Raw genomic sequence first — 18,326 nt, 5'->3', positions numbered from 1 at the left:
CAGCTTTATAATTTTAGCTCTTATGCTTATGGCTATAATTCATCTTAAAGTAATTGCATGTGTTTTGAGAGTTAGGCTTATTTATTTTCCTAAGTGTATCAGCACATGTTTTATTAAACTTTTCCCTATTCGATTTTTATAACTATATTTCTAAATTTCCTTTTCTACTTTTCTATATTATGTATAAACTTACTTTTATATATTACCCTTTCATCTTATGACCTTACTCCCCTCATTTATTTTATTACTTGTGACATATTTTTTCAGGGTGTATTCAAACAATATTCTGTCTCCTTTCTTCTTATTTGTGTTACTATGTTAAAATCTGTTGAATCATTTCAAAGGTGAATAAACCTTGCATTCCTGGGATAAATCGTACTTGACCAAAATATACTATGTTTTCTACAGATATTACTGGATCTAACTTGCTAACATTTGGTAAAGAATTTTGCATCAATTTTCATGAGGGATATTGATCAATAGTTTTCTTCTAATGTCATTGTCAGGTTTTAGAATCAAGATGGCTAACCTTGTAAAAGGGGTTGGGAAATATCCCATTCTCTGCTATAGTCTAAGAGTTTTTGTGGGGCTTTTTTTATTTCTTACTTAAATTCTTTCTAGAATCAGTTATAATATCGGTGCTTAGAATTTTCTTTGTGGATTCTGTTTATATTTATGAATTTGCATTTATTTAGAATTGTTATTATTCCTGTGTTGGTTGTGTTAAATGGATTTTTGGTTTTGCCGTCTGTGAATTTGTCTGATCTATCTAAGTTGTCGAATTTATTGTTATATGCTTATTTGCATATTTGCATTATCTCTTTATTTATAATCCCCTTTAATTGTAGTGTTTCAGGATGTGTAGTAATGTCATCTCTTTTATTCTTTTTTTAAGATTTTATTTATTTATTTATTTGAGAGTGAGAACACAAGCAGGGAGGAGGGGCAGAGTGAGAGGGAGAAACAGACCCCTGCTTAACAGGAAGTCCGATGCGGGGCTTGATCCTAGGACCCTGAGATCATGACCTGAGCCGAAGGCAGACACTTAACCAACAGAACCACATAGGCACCCCTCATCTCTTTTATTCTTATGCGGAGAATTTGTGTTTCCTCTCTCTTTCTCTTTCTTCTCCCCCTTATTTTGCCCCCCCACCCCTTCAATTTCGAGCAGTCTTGATAAGGATTTATCAATGTTTTTAATCTTTTCAAATTATAAACTTTTGGCTTTGCTAGTTTTATTTGCTTTCTAATTAATTTCTGCTATTTTTTCTTCTTTTTGTTGCTTCTTAAGATAGAAATTTATATCAATGATTTGGACTTTTCTAATACAGAAATTTAAAGTTATACATTTCTTACTAAACACATCTTCAGCTGAATCTTACACATTTTGAGGTGTTATGTTTCCATTTATCACAATGTTGAAAATACCTTTCTCTTCACCTAAGGATTTCTTTTTCTTTGTAGAGGTTGTTTGGCAGTGTATTATTACATTTCCAAATATTTTGGGATTTCACAACAGCTTTTTCTTTCTGATTTATAATTGAATTCCACTGTGGTTAGAAAATGTACATTGTATGAATTTAGTCTTTTAAATATGGAGAATTATTTTATGGCTCAACATTTGGTCTTAGGGAATGTTCCTTGTGCGTTTGAAAAGCATGTACATTTTTCTGTTCTGGAGTGGAATCTTCTATAAATGTCATGTCAAATTAGTTGGTAGTATCATTCAGGTCTTTACTGATTTTCTGCCTGTTTATTCAGTCAATTAGTAAGAAAGGAGTCTGGAAATTTATTATAATTAAAGATTTTGGTATTCTTTCCATCTATAAGTTTTTGTTTCATATATTTTGCTACTTATTTTAAGATACATCTTAGGATTGTTATGTCTTATTAAGGAACTTACCTTTATCATTATGGAATGCCCCACTTTATTACCTAGTAAGATTCTTTGTCCTGAAATGTACTTTGTCTAAGATTAGTATAGCTACATTATATTATAAGTTTTTCATGGCTTGTGTTGTTTCCATCCTTTTACAGAGAAATTGTACATTTCTATATTTATATTGCATGTTAAGTCTGTTTTAAATTCAATATGACAATCTTTGCCTTTTAATTGGAATGTTTAGACCAATAACTTAAATGTAATTAGTGATGCATTTGGACTTAGAATTACCATCTTGCTATTTATTTTCTATCTGAATTTGTTCCTGTTTTCCTAATTTCTTTTGGATGAATTGAGTAATGTTCTGTATTCTATTTTATATCTACTATTGGATTCTTAGGTATAACTTTTTTTTTTTATAATGGTTATTCTAGGATTTGCCTATCAAGAGCTTAAAAAGATATAATTCCATTTTCTTTCCTCTCAATATTTTTGCTATTGTTATAGTTTTACTCTTATACATGTAGTAAACACCAATATACAAACTAAAGTATTATTATTATTTGCTTTGCTTTAAACCATTAGTTATCTTTATCTTTTAAGTAAATTAAAAACTAAGAAAAAAATTTTGTTACTCAAAATGTTACTCATTTTTTGTCAGATATTCTGTTCTATAAATTCAATTTCCTCAGTCTCCCTGAGTTCCTCTATCTCTTTAACTCAGGAATTTTGTTTAGCCACGTTTGGGTTCCCCTTCACTGCATCACACTTTAGTATTGTCTTCAGATCGAAAGCTATGAAAATAGTAAGCTCTCCCTTGTTTATTTTCCCTTTCTCACAATCCTGCCCTTTTGTTTTACATATTTTGCCTACTTTTCAACTTATTTATGGTGGAATTACATGTCCCATACCTGTTATTTCTTTATGGGCAGGAATGGAAATATTCACAGAATTATTAATTCTATATAATATACTTTTCTGTTCTAGAATTTCCATTTGTTTTCTTTTACATGTTTCATTTATTGTAATAGCTACTTTAAAGTCCTTTTCTCCTAATTTCAACATCTGTGTCATCTCATGGTCTATTTCTATTGATTACTTTTTCTCTTGACCTTTGGTTTTCTCTTCCTTTTTTTTTTTCTTCTTTCTTTTTTTGCTGTTGTTATTTTGCTTGTTTTTGCTTGCTTAGTAGTTTTTTACTGTATACTATACATTGCAGATGCATACCATAAAATTTTGTGATCTTCTAAAGAACGTTGGGTTTTATTCTAAAGGGAGTCGATCACCTTGACTTTGTGGGAACTTGGATTTTACCTTTGTTAATATGGGACTGTTTATGTTTTGACCTTTTTCTCAGAGCAAAATCTCAGTTTGACCTTTACTTCTAAGTCATGGCCCTTAAAAGGCTTCAGTGAAAAGCCTACTATGTTGATCTGGTTTCCCAACTTGATGAAATTCAAGGTTTAAACACAATTTTCTCTACAGTGAACATCAGCTGAAAAGTCTGTTCAGCATTTTCAGCCTTCTGGCTTTTGATATTCACCAGATTCTTGGAGTCTTCATTCTGCATGCACAGTTAAGAGTTCATCTTATGATTGAGGGGAAATTCATACAAAGAGTTGGAAACATTGCTTTCACATGGCTCTTTCACATGGCTTCCGAGTGAAAATTTTCAGTCACTCTGTCATCTCAGAACTGTATCCTCTGACACCTCATAGCAATACAGTTGAGGTTTTCTGTTTGGGTTCTAGCTGCCTAGCACTGTATGGTTTGAAATCTTTAAGGGGAAAAGAAAGCCTCGTAAGTGCAGATTTCCCCTGGTTCATTCCCCTTCTTTCAAGGGACAAATACCTTCAGTTCTTCCTGCTTTTATTTGCTTATTAGTATCTTTAATATATTTTAAATATTCTTCCTAGAGTTTGCATATTTTAAGAATACTTACCCAGAGTTTGATACAATAGAATGTGCCAGTCCCATTAATTTCTGTTTGTTTTTGGAAATGATGTGCACAGAGCACACTGCCAATTTCTGGGAAGTTGTTTCTTATTACAAAATATTTATTGTATATGAAGAGATTTAACATTCAGTCATACTGTTGATTTTTTTATATTCTCCAAGTTTTTGTTCCTTTATATATTAAAAGCATTAAAGAGAAAAAGTTATAGTATTAACTTTTCTTTAAATTGCCTTCCCTTTCTTAATTAGTCATAAAGAAGGAATTAATTTCTTAACCTGAGGGGAACCTACAATCTTGCCCTTCTGAGATTTTCTAAAATAAATTGTAATAAGAGAGAAATACAGGTACACCCAAAAGGATTTAACTGATACACACACACACACACACACACACACACACACACACACACACACATTACGCTATTTAGAAGTAAACCATTAATTTTTCCCTTAAAAATGTTTATGAAACATACTTAAAGGGCATTGTTTTCTGTGAGAACTCCTAGATAAGTAAACAAAGCTTTGTGGGTTTTTATAATTTTTTTACTGTCTATAACATATATGAAATGGAATATTTCTAACCCAGATTGTCAAGTATCTATATTTTTCTTTTCTGTATTTTCTCTTATTTTTATTAAGAAGTATAATTCTCAAGTAAGGAAAAGTTTTCTTCTTCTTTTTTTGTAGTGACTATGTGTATCGTTCACAATATTTGGGGCATTTATTGTACTTGGAGGCAAGTAAAACATTACAAGAATACCATTTAACCAAGCTCATGTCATGTGAATTAAGAACTTAACAACTGTATAATAATTTTAAAATGGAAAACTAACTTAGAGTATTTATATCAAATAGAAAGTTTTGCTTAAGTTTCTATTATTTTATAAAGACTAAGTGTCTTCAACTGTATAATTAGTACCTTTTATTTTTTTAGTATATCATACAACTGTTTCCAAATTTTCTATTAAATAAAAAAATAATCTGATAAATGATATTTCTACCTCTGATTTGTGTAGTTAGAATGTGCAATGTTCAAGATGTGATCAAATAGAATTGTACCACTTGGAATAAATGCATGCTCACACACATGCACACACACACACAAGCACAATTCAACACAGAAAAGGCTATTTATACTCGAGATTTATTTCTTTTTAATATCTACTCTTGTACTAAAGAAGCCTTTGATTGTTTCTTTAATTACTCCTGCACATCTACCTTAACATCTTGTCTGATAACCTTATCCACACAACTGTTATTCCTTAGTTGAAAAGTGATTTAGTGATGGCTAATCTCCTTTTTCTGTTTCAATTTGTGCTTTCTCTATTGTCTGCTCAGTACTAGAAACAGCACTTGAACTGACTCAAGCTCTACCTCATTTCCCCTTTGCTTTAATTAAATCATGTATTGGCATTTGATGTAATTTATGGCTGATAATTTTTTATGCCAGCCTATGTACTGTTTCATTTATTCCTTTTCAGTTTCACTTTCATTCCAGAAAGTTCCAATAAAGGAATATTAATTAAAATATTATATAAATATAATAAATAGCCATACACAGGTTTAAAAGCATTATTGTTCTTTTGTCTGTATTTTCCACTGGTAAGATGACTTTACATCAAAGTGTCCATAGTTCTTCTATGTCATTGCACTTACACACAGAGAAATGCAACCACATACATTTACATAAATAAGCATCAAAGAGTATGCCATATAACAAATTTACTTTGATTTATAATTTTCAGTAATCTTGCTTAATAATATAGCTATTGTTTCTTTAATCATTTGGCCATTTAGTGCTTACCTTATATAGTTGGTAATAATATGTGGAACAGCTGCAAACTTTCACAGTAATAGGTACAATTGAATCTGATGTGTCTAATTAATTTTTAGTCCAACAAATTAGTTTTGTTCTTCATTACTCTCCAATGGGAGGAAGACATTACATTTCATTATATTTTTTGTCTGCAAGAACAATGGAGCATTACAGGTCACACACATCCCTTGTCTATGCTCTAATTAGCCCAACTGACAACATTGTTTCAAATATACCAGCAGCATAAGAAACAGTAATACATCCTTGGTAACATAAATATTAAACTATATAAAATATCATATTTTATGAACCTTTTACACAAATGAAGGACAAATTTTCTTTTCTCCTTGTTCTATAATGTGTTTGTTTTCTTTTTAGTGATTCTTAATAGCTATAAAAATCAGCAGCTATGTGTATGTCTCATATTGAAAATATGAGTTCATTTTAAATATATTTTTATTTAAGTTTACATGTATAATAACTAAGGACAGATAGCTTGGGAAAATTAAGCAAGTTTCTTACATAAGTGAATCTGGGTTTTACATCTGGAATTTAACACAACAGACATTTCAGAAATGGAATATAAGTATGTATAAGAAAAATGCTAACAGCTATAACAAATAAGCCTATATACTGATTGGCTTAACAAAATAAAATTTTGTGTGTTTTTTTTTTTTTCTTATTCATAGCCCAGTCTAATATGGATTAGCAGAATGGAGGTTGGAGTTTCTATTCCACAGAGTTATGTAGGGAACTTCAATCCTTCCAGTCAGTATTTCTGCCATCTCTTACAGGGGTCAGAATCCTCCAAAGATCACTTCATTCTATTTAACATTAGGAAAGAGAGAAGAATGTCAGGTTTTGTCACGGGAGTATATGGGTCGAGTCTAGAGGTAGTATGCATAACATGCCTATGCAGTATTATCCAATAACTCAGTCACTTTGCTGCACTTCAACTACAAGTGAGTCTGGGATATGTTGGCTAATTCTTTGACCTGGAAGAAAGGAGAAACTGTCAAACAAATCATCTGTGGTTTTTGAGACTCTCACATCTAGACAGTTTACAACTTACATCCCTGAAGTTCCCTGAGTGGCTCTTACCCATACCTGGGTCATAATTTTGTATCATAAACTACTGTGTTCTTATCAGCCTCTTTACATACATCATCTTAAATAATACTCCCAAATATTTGAAATAGTATTGTTGCCAACTAACAGAAACAGGTACTTGAAAAGATTAAGTGCCCTACATAAGGTTATTGCTTATTTAAGTTGGTAAGTGGCAGAGATGATATCCAAACAGGAAATTTCAAAGACCATGTTCTTTCTAATATGTTGTAATGCCATGATAACTAAAACAATGGACATCATACATGTGATGTGATATGCTGAAATTTGCCACTTATATTTTGATTTCAATTTATTTTTAAAGTTTTTGATTAGTAATTAATAGGATATGATATTGACATTACAAATCACTTAATTCCCAGTGCGTAAATATCTTAATCTTTTAAATAGACACCTAAATCTTTGCTTTTCAGTGATACTATGATTCCATAAGTTTTAACCTATTTTGAAATGTGGATTAAGATTTTCTTAATTATCTCTGAAAGGTCTAAACTACCAAAACCATGACTATTTCTAGAGTAATATTAGTCCAGATTTAAACGTTTATTTTAGTAACATAGACCTTAGTATTACAGTTGTCTTTTTAATTCAACTTTCAAGCAGATTTTCAAATTAGTTAAGTTTTAAGGGAATATTTGAGTTTTACCTTTTTGTGACATATACATATTTTAATTATAGATACTAATCTCTATGAAGTACATAATTGTCATTGTTTTATATAGTAGTTTTAATACATTCCAAAAAATTAAAGGGTGTTTGATCAAAATAAGCTCCTTGTTAGTCTATTAAGGACAATATTAAGTTACACATTTTTAAAACATGAACATTTGAATTTGGGCAGTGCTATAGAGGAAATAAAATTTGCAAATTTTGCGAATGTTGTAATTTTTTTTTATTTTAACAAGACTATATTAAAACATACTTCACCTAACTAAAGAGAAGTTGATGTTATTTTTCACCCTAGCACTTATTTTAGTACTTATTTATAAGGCAGTAAATCAAGAAGCAGTTCTGAATCTATTCATAATAAACCAAAACATAGAGAAGCCATGTTCTTAATCATAGTTTAGACTCATAAAATATCAGAACTTATAAAATATGCTTCTTCTGAAATTTATAAAATATGCTTATCAATAATTGTGATGGGATCAGAGCACAGATATTACCTGCCTTCATAGGAATTTTCTAGTTTGGTACACTATGTATGAATTCCTGTGTTTACTTTCATAATAATGTTTACTAAAACTATTATTTTTCCACAGGGGGACGTAATGAAGTTGTCATTACTGAAAACAATAACAGTATAACTGAGCAAATCACTGATGTTGTGAAGCAACCAGCCTTTATAGCTGGTATTGGTGGTGCCTGCTGGGTAATTTTGATGGGTTTTAGCATCTGGTTGTATTGGCGAAGAAAGAAGAGAAAGGGACTCAGTAACTATGCTGGTAAGAGACTATTTCTAGCTAAGAAAATCTGTCTTTAGGAACATGATGAGATGAAAGAGACGGAATGGGACTGAATAATGAGTGAGTGAATGAATGAATGAATGAATGGATGTTTTGGCTTGTTGTAAACACCTGCTCTGTAAAATGAAATTATAAATATGCTTTAATGCATTTCTTCTCACCATATCACATTATGACCATAAGACAAGTTTTTGCTTATTTCTCCAGTGAAGCCTAACAAGAGTGCACATGGATAAATGTGTAACCATTTTTTCTCAGCTAGTTCTTCAAAACACACACACACACACACACACACACACACACACACACAAACTGCATGCCATGAAGCCATTATCTGAGAAGTGGATTTAGGCAAGATCATTACTAACATGCTCAGGAAGAAAATATTTGAAATATAGCTTCTAGTATTTCAAGATGCAGATTACAATAGGAAATGTCCCAGATGGCAAATAAAAACAAGGGAAAAAAATCTCATCAGAATTAATAAGACTGATGAAGCATGAATTGATTTACTAGCCTAGTCTATTTCAAGGTGACCAATCAGCATTTTAGAAAGGAGAAAAAGGAGAAGAAAAAGAAGCAGAAGAAGAAAAAAGGAGATCCTAGATGTTCTAGCTATTTGCAAAAATGTTTTCTTCTTAAGAATCTGAAACAAAATTTCAAGGATGTCAAAAATTGTGGCCTTCAAAACATTTCCAAGGCAGAGAGGAGTGGAGTTATCAAGTCAGTGATTTGAAGAATGAACTCAGTTTTGAAGCTATGTTCAATAACAATTTTAATTGCAATTCATTTTAAGTGTTTCCTCTAACAACAACAATCATAAAAATATGTTGTCTCGCAATATTTCACACTTTCTAAAATGTACAAGGGAACAATTTTAATTTAACATCATCCTACAAACACTTCAGAATTTTTGATGCATTTTATTCAATCTTCTATTTCTAGTTTTAACTTTAAGTTTAAATGTTTATAAATGTCTTAATAACTGATTTTGACAGAAGCTTTATAGTTTATTAAGCTTTTAAGCTGCTCTGACTTGTAGGCTTCTTAGTCGCTGATAATATCTAAATAGTGTAAAATAAAAGGCATAGCACCCATTTGGTTGTCTTGCTTGTTATCTGACAGCATTTAAGTGTGATCTTTCTATTATAGCATTGTGATTCATGTCCATATCTTATGAAAATGAAGGTTATTATTTACTATTAGAGTAAATTTCCATGACTGGAGAAAGCAGGACAGTGTATCCATTGAAAAGGAGATTCCATGCTTTGTGACTTGCAGTCATTCTGCCATTCTCATGTCTCATTGGTTGCTGATGGCTTCCTCCTTGTGCTTTGTCATCTGACTATTGTATCACCAGATCACGGAAAGATTCTTTCCACTAAGGGATGCTAGGCAATAACTAGTGTCAGTGTCTTGAACATTCATACTTTAATGTACCTTCTTGTTCTGCAGTCCAGTCCTCTACCTTCATTCCTTGTAGACATTGTCATCAACCCATCTGTTTAATCAGTCGCTGTGTTACAGTTCATCTCTATGACATACATATGAATCATGTAAGTCATAGGGAAGAACTGACTTAATTCATGAGCTAGTTTGTGTTCATCCCTTTGCTTGATTTTAGTGAAAATAATATAAGATTGACTGCTCTACTTTCAATGCAAAATTCTAAGATATCCATATTTGAGGTGTTGTATTTTTATCCTCCACATTCATTCTCTCACTCCTATAAATAACATAGTTCTCATAACTAGTAGGTTTATGCTTTTCGTAAAATTATGTCAGATAGATTTCTTTTTTCTTTTTCTTTTCCTTTTTTTTTTAAATGGCAGTTCTTTGCAAAGCCTATGCATTTAATTTGAAAATATCTGTTGGTCCTTGAGCTTAACAAGAATAGTACATTTCCTATTATCATTTCTCATCATGATTGATATCCATCTGCTTGTAGAGGAACTGCTAACTCAGAAGGTGCTATGCCCTTCAAATATTTTGGAATAAGGCCAAGCCAGAGAGCAGCCTTTCAAAACCTTTATACTTAATTGATAGATGGCTGGCTCTCAGAATGGATTCACCTTCGACTAGTAAGTTGCCTTCTAGCAACTGCTGTTGTCTCCTAGGTGAGAAGCAAATGAAAATCCAAACCATAGGTACCTAGCATTGCATATCTGCCTTGGTGAAATTTTTTACACATCTCCCTATATGTATATCCGATCCTCCGCCTGTTAAAATTTTCATGTTCTTGTGCTTATACAACTTTAAAAGGGGGGGATTTTTAAATAGGAATGATTAGTGGAGGATATATCATAGGTTTAAATTTCTGATATTTCATGCATGAGCTAATGATCCATTTAAGAGCACAAAGATTTCACACAGGGCTATTTTTTTCTTTCTTTGAACTGTGTTATAAAAATTATAGAGAATATACTCTATTTATATATATTTTGGCTTTCATAAAAAATTCTGTGGGAATTTTTAAATTTTATAAGCATGGAGACGTGATTTTACTCACAAAGTAAAAAGACTAATATTTTCACTTTTTCACTGCATGATAATGTCTATGTGGTGTCCAAACTATTAATTCATGAAAGCATTGGTACTTTTTTTCCTAAATAAACAAAAAAATCTACTTTGAGGTAAGTATTTAGATTAATTTTATAACATAAGATACTTCATTTATTTCAAACTCCAATTCTGATCTTAGATTATACTTAAGCAGCTGATGCAATTTACATACATTAAGATATAGATATATATCTGATGGAATTTACATATATACATGCATTTTAATAAAGCTTGACTGACTCTAAGTAGAATTGTAATGCAGGTAAAATTTGATTTCAGCTCTCCCTTTTTCCTACTTCATTCCAAGTCTCTTCTTAACCACTAGAGGTAGAATAGGGAAGATTTTTAACTAGTGGGAAGATATGTAAATATCTTTCAGGTTAGAGATTCTAACTCTCAGCAAGATGCCTTCCACTCATCCTGTGCAGGCAATAACTTACTTTATTATACTAGTCTTTGGTTCTCTGTCATGTGGAAAATTATATTTGAAATGTCTAGAAGGAGGAAAAAATGTGTACTACTCAGTATTGATATTTTTCTTATATATCAGAGGATTTAACATATTTATCATAAGACACTAGTGGAATGACACCTTACATTATAAAAACAACTATCAAGAATCAAATGCGAACATATATTTAAATGATCTGGGGGGCACTTGGGTGGCTCAGTCGGTTAAGCACCTGCCTTTGGCTCAGGTCATGATCCCAGGATCCTGGGACAGAACCCCACATTGGGCTTCCTTCTCAGTGGGGAGTCTGCTTCTATCTCTCCCTCTGCCCCTCTCCCCTGCTTGTGCTCTCTCTCTGGCTTGCTCTCTCTCAAGTAAATAAATAAAATCTTTTAAAAAAGATCTGAGAGGAGAATTTGTCTTGAATCTATTTTGCTTCTTTACACAGCAGATAGTGGAGATTTCCCCACGGCAGTGTTACACACTAACTTCTTATTCAATTTATTTTCCTATTTATCCTTTATTTAAATTCTTCACACACAATCACATGCCACATCTTTGCACATGGTGCAAAGAAGGGCAACTGTGACAAAGTCCTTATATCTCATATTCTGGGTGAAATCATTTTATACTTTAATTGAGCATCAAACGTTATTTACCTAATTCTCCATTGAGCACTAACAGTCTACTTGTCACCACATGTGAGGTTCCTGGCTGCTAGAATAATTCACCACCTGAGTTGTAGCCTCGAATGAATTATAAAAAGATTTGGGCAGAAAATACAGAGAATATTAGGTGATTTTTGAATCTAGAGTAAATGTTTGATCATATGTATAACAGTGTTGGTGAACAGATAAATGAACAACATAAGTTTGGGTAAAAGTTATGGAGCTCTCATGAGGATACTATGTAGCTCTATTATATATATATATATAATATATACATGTTCATGTATATCCATTTTCTAATCCTCACAGAGGTGACGTAACTCTTTTCAAACTTATGTTGTTCTCTTTTCTATTCACAATTTTTCATTTGTCAACTTTGTAATGACAGTATATATATTTTCACTTGTAAAGGGATGAGGGATAGTATATGAGTATTACCTCTGAGAATAACAGATTCTGTGAAACTCGGTAAATATAAACAATTTAATGAGTGAGCAAATTATGAAGTGCTAACCACTTCTTGCATAGGCTTTAAAAACCATTGGTGAAATATAAATTGTTTGACAAAACTATCCAAAGACAGCTAAAAGATTTGATGGAATTTTTATACTCTGATTATCCGGGCTGACTTAATGCTTATTAAAAGAGGATTAATCTACATTCATATTTGAGAAATAGTTTTTCAGGAAAGGGAATGAGGCTTGGCTGGCAACATTAAAGTTTCCATTTGGAGTAGGAAAATGTGGCCTACTAGAGATAGGCACTCTGAAAACTTCCTTACCTCAAAATGTCAATTTACCACATCACTATATTTCCCTTCCCCTTCAGTTCTAACAGGCATGAGATTAGGATTAATCCTGTCAGATAATAGTAGAGGTACTTTCTGTATGATATAAACTTGCAAAACCTCTTCACCTCATATCCTTTATAAATATTGCAAGAAATTCAAAGTAGTTAATGCAATTCTAAAACACTTAAGGTTATGGTATCTGTAGAACTTTTTAGATACCTTGGCACTATCCAGTTAGTTTTAGGTAAAACTTCTATATGTTGTTCCCTGAAAGTTCTTAACTTTAGATACTAGCAGGGACTCCTTCCTGGTAAAGAGTCACACTTTTTTCAAATTTATCTCTGGTAAGCACAAAGTTATTACACTGAGATTATAAAAATCATGACAAGAGCAAAATTGTCCAACGACTTCTCCTTCCATCCCTCTTGCTTTTAAATTAAAAAAAAATTCAACATTTCTTTGAAATGAAATCTACCTCAAACAGCTTTCAATTTGCTGTGGAATTTATTTATTTTTTCGCTGCACAAAAAGAAAGACTGAAAGAAAGAGGAAGGAAGGAAGGAAGGAAGGGTGGAAGGGACGGAAAATGCTAATCAAAACACCATATATGACTTCTATTTTACTCATTCTCATTGCTTGTCCTTATCCCTAGTCTACTCTTCATCTCATGGTCTAATACAACTCGGTTACATTTGGTCTACTTTTCAAAATGGAACAGATCTAAAAGTTTGGAGTGTGGGGTAAAAGGGAAACTTGAATATTCATCTTTTTTCCCCCTTGTTTTACAAAGACAATGAATCAATCTTATTATGGTAAGAGTTGTTTTTTGTTTGATTAGTTTGGTTTTTGGTTTTCTTTTGTCATGGAAGCATACAGAATGGAGAATTTTCGTGTATACCGAATTCTGACTATGGACCATTTTAAGCTGGTCTTATATTTACATAATGTACTATTCATTTTTGCCTTTGTGTAGTTGGTATGTATAGGTGCAAAGATAAGTGTCTTTATGGAATATTTTGTCAAAAGCAGTCTAGAAAGATTGGAAAACAGATTTTATTGATGATTGGAACACAAATAGAACTGGGTATGTCCTATTAATTCTTAATTGGTAAATATGAACCTTAACATAGTGTCCATACTCTAACACATCTGTAAATTAATCCTGATGATACTTTTTCCCAGTTTTCTGTTGTGTTAAAATGCACATAACATAAAATGTACTATCTTGACTATTTTTAAGTGTACAGATTGGTGTCATTAAATACATTCCTAATGTTGTACTATCATCACCACCATCCATCTCCAGGACTCTTTTCATCTTCTAAATTGAAATTTTATACCCTGTAAACAATAACGCCCATCTCCCCCCTTTTCCAGCCCCTGGCAACCACCATTCTACTTTCTGTCTCTATGATTTTGACTGCTCCATCTACTTTGAATTAGTGGAATCATACAGTACTTGCCTTTTATGACTGACACATCACTTAGCTTGATGTCCTCAAGTTTAGCATATGTCAGAATTCTCTTCTTTCATATAGCTGAATTGTATGTGTATACAACATCTTTTCTTATCCATTCATCCATTTATGGATATTTGGATTGCTTCCAGGTTTTGGCTATTGTGAATAATGCTACTTTAATTCTTTGAGACCTGACTTTCAATGTGTTTGGGTATATACCCAGAAGTGGAATTGCTGGATCGTATGGTAATTTTATATTTTTAATTTTTGAAGAACCACCATACTGTTAACTGTTTTCCACTATGGCTGTACCATTTTATATTCCACCAGTAGTGCACCAGCGTTCCTATTTCTCCGCATCCTTGCCAACACTTGTTATTTATTGTGTCTTGCATAGTAGCCATCCTAATGGGTACGAGGTAGCATCCATTGTACTTTTGATTTTATTTCCCTAATTAGTGATGTGGAGCATCCTTTCAAGTGCTTAATGGTCATTTGGATCCTATCTGTTTGATAAGATTTTGAGTGTTGCCTTCTAAGTTTAAATTTTACACTTTAAAAAAAGATTTATTTACTTATTTTAGGGACAGTGCTGGGTTTGGCCAGCAAACCCTGAGGCGGCAAATGAAAAGATTACTCCAGACACCTAAATAGGAGAAAGGAGAGGGCAAGGGGAGCAGATGCTCTAGTGATGAAAGGTCCTGAGCCAGCCTCAGTCTCCCCTTTAATTGCAGGTCTTATCAATACATCAAGTAAGAGCGGAAAAATAGAAAGGAATGTTAGGCTTTAATAATCAAGACATAGACATATGGGGCAATGCATGATTGAAGCAAGCAGTGTTCGTGATGTGCGTGCAGGCTAAGGGTATGATGAATATGTGACCATAAGGTGAGAGTGTTTTTCATCTAAGTTAAACATTTATTCCCTAGGTGAGAGCGTTGAGCTGCAATAAGGATCTGGTTGTTTTCAGCTCAGAAACTTCAAAGGAGACCCAGCATTCCAGGCACTCCTCCTTTGCTTTTTAATTGGTCTCATCTCAGGAGTCATATTTCACTTAAAACTTATCTATCTGGGCACTATGAATCCCCAGAGAGAGAGAGAGAGAGAGGAGACAGAACAAGCAGGAGGGACAGAAGGAGAGGGAGAGAGAATCTGAAGCGGACTCCGCACTGAGCGTGTAGCCTGATGCAGGGCTTGATTTCATGACCCTGAGATCATGACCTGAGCCAAAACCAAGAGTCAGATGCTTAACCAACTGAACCACCCAGGTGCCCCTAAAATTTACATTTTATGAAGAATGTGCTATTGGTTAGTATGTAAAAGTTAAGTGCAACTTAATTTTCGTGCCTCTGCTTCAGTTGTTCTCCTCTGATATCACTTACTGCTCTAGAAATAACGGAAAGTTCGGGTGGGGACAAAAGAGCGTCTAAATTAGGAGAAATACTTAGCTTCTTTCCACATATCTTCTGAATAGCACATTTGGAGGTATAGCTCATCAGTGCCTGCTTATTTGCATATTCACAATGATATTCACAACATTATCTTAACTCTCTTTTAGTAGAGTAAAACAATCACTTGATAGTCCATTAAAAAACCACATAACTAGAAAGTCACATCAGATGGAAAACTAATTAACTGTACTGTTTTCACATTTTGTGTGCATATTTTTTCCCTAATCAAGACTTTATTTAATAGCTCCTGTGCTCAACTTTTTTCATTAATTGTTTCAGATTAAATCTTCTTTTGTTGTTGTTAAAAGCAGTTATTAATGGGACCCGATGTGGAATGGACCACTGCTGATTCTTGATTCCCGTCACTTAGGCAAGCTTGTCAGGAAGCAGAGTAATGATCAGTATTCTTTCGTCTTCTCTAGGAACTGTTCGTAGCCAGTCCTGGGCAGATACGAAGGATATGTCAGGATTGTTTCATAATGAATTTGAGATGGTACCTGAAAAATTGAGAAGGCAGTATACTTCAGGTGCCAGCCAGATGTTCCTCAAAGCACTACCTCCTGATAGACCCTGGGAATCATGATCATATCACCCAATTATGATGTCGTGAGAAATGTACCATTAAATGACCTTCGGGAAGGGACTGGGGAACTGCATTTGGAAATTTACAAAATTTAAAGAGCAATCATATTTCATAGCAAAAATTTGAGGAATAGATGAATTACGGAGAGATTATTCAAATTAAAAAGTATTATATGTATACTTTAAATAAGAATATATCCCTATTTAAAATATGAATCAATTCATAAAATGTTCTTTTATTTTTTTCTCTATTTTTTACTCATTAGGAAATCATTGTAAATATAATCAGTATTTTCCAAAGATAAGGCATGTTGGATTCATATCTGTGCAATGTTTTTTTTTTTCTTAAGTTTCTGTTTAGTTTTTTTTATGTATCAAGTTTTTATGTAAATTCCAGTTAGTTAACATACAGTATAATATTAGTTTCAGGTGTACAATATAGTGGTTCAACACTTCCACACAACGCCCAGGGCTCATCACACCGAGTGCGCTCTTTAATCCCCATCACCTATTTGACCCTTCCCCCCCACCCTTCTCCCCTCTGGTAACCAGCAGTTTTTTCCTTCATCCCCAGGAATCGGTTTCTCTGATCTATATTCATTTTAGTCAGAATTGCAGTTTTGCAGTCCATAAACTTCTAAACACCAACAATTTTTTCATGATCTTCTAGTTACCTCGAGTGGCAAAATTTGATCCGTGCTAATGTGAAACTATTTATAGACTTCATCCTACCAATCATGAATATTTATATTTTATTGCAAACACATTAAATAACTTTGAATAGAGCTGCTGACTTAGATCCTCTCTGTAGTATGCATTGTGTTACCTTTCTGAGATCTGAAACATGTTGAATTCCAAATATATTTGGCTACCAAGATTTTGGATAAGAAATGATGGATCCACACTGTATTTATGTTCTTTGGCCAATCCTTGAAACCCACTGTTTTTATGTCGATAGCTTTGCGGAATGGAATTTAGTCCAAAGAGAGGGCTTCTCCAGGTAGAGCTCTGTGGAATGCTTGTTGGTGTGACTAATAAGGTTCAGAGTTTTATAAAGGCCTTAAGTTTCTGCAATGATTACATACAATTTGACTGTGTTTAGTATCAGGTATTTGAAAATTTCATTTTTTGTGAAGGTTGGATGATAAAACAAAGCACTCAACACGTTATTCTCTATTAATTATAGTTTATGTCTATTGTAATTGTAGTTGTTCAACTCATAGTGATTAACGGTGTCCCTAAAAGAATCTGTGATGATGAGGAATATGTCATCAATCAGTACCTGTTTCTCTTTTTCACTGGCAGGATGTTATTACCTGTTTGAACTCTTCTGTTTCAATTTCTGTTATGTGCATTTTATGTTGTGCCTTCTGATTAGGACACCCACATATTAAGATTAAAAGTCATGATTTGATAATCCCCCATTAATGCATGTTGATCTTCCAATGACACTGTATATACCAATTGTAACAGTTTTCCATATCCAAACACAAATTGCCCTTTTGACTTAACCATACATTTGGCTTAAGGTATTTTTAAATGTCTTATTAAAGTTGGAGCAAATGATGGCTTTGCCCTGGGCCAAACCACTGCTTCTTATTCTCTGTACAATTATGTTAATTATATTTTGTTAAAATTCCCAGAGGCCTCAGCTCTAAACTAAGGACCAATATGTAGTTGGTATTTATCGTAATTAATATTGACTACTTGTGTGTGTGTGTGTCTTTCTTTTTTTTAACAGTTACATTTCAAAGAGGAGATGGAGGACTAATGAGCAATGGGAGGTATGCTAAGGAGATTCTTTTTTATTATTATTTTTAAGCAGGACTGGGGAAACTATAGTAAGAGGCTATTATTGTAATAAATGATCACTTATAAGTCTGAGAATTCTAGGAGGAATTAAATAGCTTACCACAAGGTTTAATGATCTATCTGTTGTACACTTTAGAGGAATCAAGTCCAGATGTTTCATATCTCCCAGATGCCCCTGAAGAAATTAGTAGTAAATATCACAAGGAATGTGTTCATTTGTTAGCAGAATGTTTATTGCATTAATTAGACATTAGCAAATGAAGTTGCTGTTGTTTAAGGCTCCTTATTGGCTCTCACTAAAT

The 18,326-nt window shown here is 32.9% G+C and overlaps 1 protein-coding gene across 16 annotated transcripts in view; it reads left to right on the top strand.

Annotated features, from left to right (window-relative positions):
* ROBO2 (roundabout guidance receptor 2) overlaps nucleotides 1–18,326 on the top strand; it is a 1,647,790-nt gene that overhangs the window by 1,572,765 nt on the left and 56,699 nt on the right. For all 16 annotated transcript variants that reach the window (XM_027585566.2, XM_027585562.2, XM_035727383.1 and 13 more), the window contains 2 exons: nucleotides 8,045–8,227; nucleotides 17,954–17,996. In XM_027585566.2, coding sequence (XP_027441367.1) covers nucleotides 8,045–8,227; nucleotides 17,954–17,996 — 226 coding nt within the window. The remainder of the gene's footprint in view (nucleotides 1–8,044; nucleotides 8,228–17,953; nucleotides 17,997–18,326) is intronic.

The sequence above is a fragment of the Zalophus californianus genome, chromosome 1, assembly GCF_009762305.2.
Source record: "Zalophus californianus isolate mZalCal1 chromosome 1, mZalCal1.pri.v2, whole genome shotgun sequence".
NCBI classification, from domain to species: Eukaryota; Metazoa; Chordata; class Mammalia; order Carnivora; family Otariidae; genus Zalophus; species Zalophus californianus.
The sequence above is the reverse complement of the archived record's forward strand: the minus strand, read 5'-3'. Positions and strand labels throughout refer to the sequence as shown.